Consider the following 6,849-nt stretch of genomic DNA (forward strand, 5'->3'; position numbering starts at 1 on the left):
TACAGAACAGTTAAGCGATATGTCGTGTTGGCACAAGCAAGAATCATGACGTTTGAGGGCAGCACAGGCTGTAGAGCAGAACAGTGCCAGTTTGTCCACCCAGTTGTTAAGTGTGAGTGATTGCCCATGTGTGTCAGAGTTTCACTTATCACTCTCGAGTGTTTTACCAGGACCTGTGGAGCGCGATTGTGAGAGTCCTGGAGGAATGTGGGGGCGCCAGGCGACATTCTCCCATTTCCGTCCCAGTGTATATCTCTACCTCTAATACCACCTCTCTTTTCCTGTCTGTCTGGCAAAATGTATACACACACACACACACACACACACACACACACACACACACACCTCCTTCCAGCTCAACATAAGCAGAATCAGACACTGCCCTGAAAACAGCCTGAGATGCTTGTTTATTCTGTAGATGTTTTTTCTTGGCCTGTCAATATTAACGGACCATGTTTATCTCCCCTGAAAAAAGTAGGTTTCATCTTTTATCCAGAAACCACACATAATAATGTTAAAATAAAACAATAAACATTAAATAACAACATAATGAACATTGGATCAACACGCGGTTTAAAGGGATAGTTCACCCAAAAAATCATTAATTTCCCACCCTCATGTCGTTCCAAACCTGTAAGACCTTCGTTCATATTCAGAACACAAATTAAGATATTTTTGATGAAATCCGAGAGCTTTCTGACCCTCCAAAGACAGCGACACAGCTGACACGTTGAAGGCCCAGAAAGGTAGTTAAAATAGTTCATGTGACATCTGTGGTTCAACCTTAATTTTACGAAGCTACGAGAATACTTTTTGTGCGCAGAGAAAACAAAATTAACAACTTTATTCAACAATTCTTTTCTTCTGTGTCAGTCTTCGACATGCGTTCACAAGAGTACCAAGACACATGCGTGTGGTGCTACTCGGATTTCATCAAAAATATTTTAATTTGTGTTCCGAAGATTCGGAAGGTCTTACAAGTTTGGAACAGCATGAAGGTGGGTAATTAATTACAGAATTTTCATTTTTGGGTGAACTATACCTTTAATATTCACAGATGCTAGTCCATATTTGCATTTGATTTAAGTGTACTGACCTCCTTTTGATTTATTCAAAATTTCCCAAATTCTGTGTTCGCAATATTCTGTCATTCCACATTATACAGTAAATTCCTCTTTTATGACTTGATTCCATGATTCCATCCACGTTTTCTGCATTACGGAAATCATAGGGCCCTAAAAATTTGTTTAACACCTGGTGTGAATTCACCCATGAGCCTTAGATTTTTAAAAAATGTTATGGGTTAATAATATATGTGTGTATTCCTCTTTAAAGCAACATCTAAGGAACAAGTAATTCAGAAAAACCTGTGCTACTTCACAAACGTTGAAGAAATGAAAAAATGCAACCTTGGAGGAAATTCTGTAATAAACCAGGAAAAGGCATCTATTGTTGGTGGAGAGAGAACGGAAGCTTTGATAATGCGATACTGGCTTCATTTGCAGCACCAAGGCTGTTTTCTATCTTTCAAGGTTCTTCAGGGCTCTAACAATCGTGAGAAGACATTAACTTTAATTTGCACTGATATCTTCTCAAAAATCTATTTTTAATAACCGGTAGGTTAAACTATCTCATAATGCGACAAGCTTTCCTTTTTCATCTTGTCATCTCATCCTGGCAGCGAAGAACATCTGCTGTTTTGCTGTTCTAACAGCGCAGATGGCAAAATCATTGTTGTAATGCTGTAGTTAATATAGCTCACATTACGTTTGGCTCCGTACAAATATCAATTTAACAATGCGGAAACACTGAGCTCATGTGTTACAAACACAATAAACTTCAGAGGAAAATGCGCATTACCTGAGTGGCAAACTGTCAACGTTGGTTGCCATACAAAAGACATGTGTCATAAAACAGAAGAAACAATGTGTCCAGACGTCAGTTTTCCTCATAACTCGGTATTACAAGAACATAATAAATATCAATGTTTTGTAGTTCATTGCTATAAAAATAATCACAATACACGGCAACCATGGCTCAATATGTTTGAGATTACTGTGTCAAAGCTTTATTCACCTAAAAAATCTCAAACAGATACTAATGGAGGTTTTTCATGCTTATTTTAAAGCAAAATACTTTTTGATAAAAGCTTTTTAGGATCAATGCTGTTTGAGTAGGCTAAATGTTAGCATATGTGCTAACAAACAACCCACGGCTCACAGAGTAAACAATGAAATACAAGCCAAGGATCATTTATCTTTTAAAACTATATTCAAATTGTCTTAACCCACAATGATCTTTTCATATCTAATTTCACACATAATTAGATTCACAGAGTAGACGTGAATCTTCACTAAACGTGCAAATTATTTTACAATCTTCTGCTTCAGACTACAGCATAAAAGCAACATGTAATCGGTGTAACTAGTGTTTTGTGTGGGTGAAGGGACGTTTTATACAGCACGGCTGTTTGGCATATTCTGGTTTCTTCCATGTGAGCTTGCCAAGTGCTCAGGCAGTTACTACTTTGAATGGGCGTCATTTCGATTGGATAAGCCACTAGGATAGACATGAATGAGTCAGAGATGATTACTAAACACCAGAAAATCCAAAAACAATAAGTAATATGTAATGGCAAACTAAAAATCTGTCATTTTGATTTCTTGATAGAGTGTAAATATGATATTGAGGACGGTGCTTATGTGTCAGTGTTGGCCTTCGCCAGTTTCTCTGAGATGATTGATGGTTATGATTTCAGTAACTTGTTTTGACTACATCCATGTGAGGAGGTTGGCAAAGAAACCACACTGCTTTGAATGACAGGAACTGTCTCTGAACATCAAATAACACGAAACCACAAATAAACAAAGAATGCTGTCTGTTTTCTTTGTCTCCATGTTTGATTGCAACAAAGAAGTTACAATTGCTACCTGAAATGAAATCTAAATCTTATCAAATTGTAATTTTCTCCTCAGTGTTTCTCAATGTATTTTGAAGTAGCATCCTGCCATGTGTCATAAAATGTTAAATATGTCTGTAATCAATGCAACATGTGGCAATGCAGTTCACTGAACAAGTTATAACAGCACTGGGATTGTTAGCTTTTAATGTGTTTTTACAACTGTGAATACCAAAAGCTTCATAGCTTCACAAAGATTTTAAGTGGAAATAACTGGGAAAAGTGCTTTTGTAGGTCTATTAAAGAGGCATTAAAATAATCAGTAAACCACAAACAAATTTGAACATTAATATATATATATTTTTTAAAAGACTAAGCAATAACAATGATGATGATGGTGATGATTAACACACTACCATTCAAAAGTTTGAGGTTCATACATATTTTTGTACAAGAAATTCATACTTTTTTACTCAGCAATGACACATGAAATTAACCAAAAGTGAGAGTAAAGACATTTATAATGTTACAAAAGATTTCTGTTTAAAATAATTGCTGTTCTTTTGTACTTTTAAAGAATCCTGAAAGTATCACAGTTTCCACAACATTTTTGTTGATAATATGTTGATAATAATAAGAAATGCTTCTTTACCAGAAAATCAGCATATATGATTTCTGAAGGATCATGTGACACTGAAGACTGGAGTAATGGTGCTGAAAATTCCTTTACATTTCAACTTTTGAACAATAGTGTGTGTGTGTGTTAAAGAGGTCATATGATCCAATTTCAAGTTTTCCTTTCTCTTTGGAGTGTTACAAGCTGTTCGGCGTTTGTAATGGGTTTTATTGGTGTTGTCTCATCTCACTAGGACACGGCATCACTGTATGGTAAGGAGTGTAACATTTTCGTCACACGCTTGAGGTATTCAGCCAATCACAGCGCACTGGATAGCTGGCCAATCAGTGTACACCTCGCTTTTCAGAACGATGAGCTTTGTAAAAATCGACCAGTTTCAGAAAGGCGGGGCATAGAGAAGCAACAATAATGTACAGTATGTGGAAAATAATGTGTTTTTTGAACCTTAAACCGCATAAACACATTGCATTACACCAAAAACACAACATAATGTTCTTTTTAGCAACGTCATATGACCCCTTTAATGTGTGCCTTAACCTCGTTTTGTTGTATCTTTATATATAGGCCTACTTATATTTGGAAATACATCACTTTGCATAAGTAAAATATGTGTTACGATACGGATTTCAAGTTGTCTTTAACTTTAAATTTTGAATATGTTCAACTGGATTTTTTGGCTTTCAAAAACAGGAAAAGCACCATTGCTTCTTCCTGCCTAATTTCCTTAACCAGCCTCATTGTTCCTTTCCACTTGAGTTTGTGCACTTGATTCAAATCACTGAACCGAGCACTAAGCAGAGATGATCCAAAGGCGATAATTTCAGTGTTGCGTCTATGCTGGCTGAGGAGAGCTGTTAGTACTGAAAAGCAGACAGGAGACCAAAAAAAGAGAAAAAAAAACTTTGATACTGAGGTAATTTTAGGTAATGGCTTCCAGAATGAGAGTTTTAGGTCACTGGAATGTTACAAAGAGATCTTCCAGTACTAGCACAGCCTTTCAATGTGACCTTAGGGCTCCCTTTACAGCACCTCAACAACTAATTTCTCTCTTTACGCTGCAGGAGTTGAAATCTGCTGGGTCATCAACCAACGTAAGAGCAATAGGAAAAAGAATCTGACACAATTTATCAGTGGGAGTGATGTGAAATTGTAGTATAAGCAAAACTGATATGTATAAGGCATTCCTATACCTGCGGTGTCAAGAAGCCTACAGAGCCTGTTGATGTTTAAATGCATCTATCAGTGTGAAGGATTGAACTCTAGAATGTCATTACAAAGGAAGATCGTTTCACGCTGCATGACACATTCCAATCTATCTCGTTAGCTGAGGGTCAGCACTATTGGATTTATCAGTTGCCGGCGAGCAGAACGAATGCAGCACACTTGACCCTTTCACCCTCGGTTGGAGTGCAAACTCGTACCTAATCACCAGCACATGGGGTTCGTACACCTCAAGAAGATTTCAAGCACGTAGGTATGAGAGGTTAATGCAAGCAGCTTGATGAGGAACATACTTGTTTTTGTGTGACAATAATCTCAAGAAAATCTGTCAAAATCATGTTTCGCATTGTGATTTTAATGACCATTAAGCACATTTACTCACCAAATACTCATTACAAAATACATTTCATTATAAATAAATATATTACATATAAAAAAAAAATAGTGCTGTCAAATTGATTAATCGCAATTTAATTAACCGCATACAAAATAAAAGTTTGTGTTTACATAATATATGTGTGTGCTGTGTACATTTATAAGTATATATAAATACTATATTTCTTAAATATATACATGCATGTGTGTATATTTATATATACATATAAATATACACAATACATTCACATATTATGTAAACAAACTTTTATTTTGGATGCGATTAATCGCAATTAATCGCTTCGACAGCACTAAAAAATAGATACTATTTGTAAATGTAAATACATTTTGATAAATATATTAAACGATGAAATTAAGATAAAAATATTTTTAAAATAAAATAACATTAATAAAAACTATTAAATTTAAAGCATTTATTAAATCTATCTATCCATCTATCTATCCATCTATCCATCTATCCATCTATCTATCTATCTATCAGAAAATTAATATCCTTTAGATTTGTAAGTGAAATGTGACCTGGACATGTGGACATTCACCCACACATTGGAGAGATATGCAGAAAATATGATGTTGTTTTGCTTGTTGCTGTCATAACACAAATGTCCTGTAAATTCTCATGACCTGCCTTTACGCCCGTCCAAATCATCTACTGGTTCTTCAAGTAGAATCACCTTTCAGTAACAAGCATTTTGGACGTTCTCGACTCTTCAGAGATACACAACAGAATCAGATCTGTATTAGATCATCATGGCCTTCAAGTGAAACCCATACAAGAAGTTCACAGCGGACTGTTGTGAAGGCAAAGTCCATTATAGCAATTTCTTAAAACACCTTTGAATTCTCAAGACACAAAATCTATGGCCTCTTCAATGTTTCAGCATTGGCTCAAGAAGAGCAATTAATTATTGAAGCGCTTGACTGAAACTGTACCCGGGGAGACTGTTCCCCCCTGAGCGGTTACCATAGAGATATCGTCAGCGGCATTATGTGCTGCCTCAGTGATGCTGAAGCCTGACTGCCCTGATAGTGGACAGATAAACTAACAAAACGGCATGACATTTCCCAAGAGGGAAGAGAATCTACGAGGTTAAACCATCAGAGTACTTTTCCAAACAGTTTATAGACTTGCTTATCCAAGCACGATGATAGGTGCAGTAATAAAGAGATTAATTTGTGTATTATAAACATTCACACATGATGATTAATACATACTTACAAATGAAGCCGTACACAGACTCAAGCACACTGATGGACTGGTGTGAGCAGACGCAGAGCCTGCTGGGATGGTGTGTTAAAGAGTATAGTCTATTTGTTTAGCTCTTCGGGCTTCCAGAGAGTCTGCAGTTTCGAGTATGTTTACCCTTCTGCTGATCTTATGTCCAGGCCTCCCCTTCGTGTAATGGTGTTGACATGGAGGGAGGGGAAATAAACTTCACAGGACTGAAAACACCCAAAGCGGTGTTTCTCAAAGGAGCGGAGATCAGGGTCAGTGGGTTTAGGCTGCATTTGAGAAATGGATGAGACAAATAAAGTCAGTGCTTTGTGTTACAGGTAACGGCGAGAGTCACGTCGCAGCTGGCGCTGAAAACACATCTGGCTTCCTTCAGATGGGATTCTGGGGGTTAAAGGGTGGATGTGGCGGCATACGAAAGCAGATCTTTGAAAAGGAGTGATTGAATGTATGACATCAGCC

At 36.9% G+C, this 6,849-nt stretch overlaps 1 protein-coding gene across 1 annotated transcript in view; it reads right to left on the reverse strand.

The window, feature by feature from the left end:
* Positions 1-227, reverse strand: part of LOC107693876 (protocadherin-16-like) — a 51,455-nt gene extending 51,228 nt beyond the window's left edge. The window contains exon 1 of the mRNA XM_016493411.1: positions 168-227. Coding sequence (XP_016348897.1) covers positions 168-227 — 60 coding nt within the window. The remainder of the gene's footprint in view (positions 1-167) is intronic.
* Between the last annotated feature and the right edge of the window lie 6,622 nt (positions 228-6,849).

The sequence above is a fragment of the Sinocyclocheilus anshuiensis genome, unplaced genomic scaffold (assembly GCF_001515605.1).
Source record: "Sinocyclocheilus anshuiensis isolate Anshui unplaced genomic scaffold, SAMN03320099.WGS_v1.1 scaffold694, whole genome shotgun sequence".
Classification (NCBI taxonomy): domain Eukaryota; kingdom Metazoa; phylum Chordata; class Actinopteri; order Cypriniformes; family Cyprinidae; genus Sinocyclocheilus; species Sinocyclocheilus anshuiensis.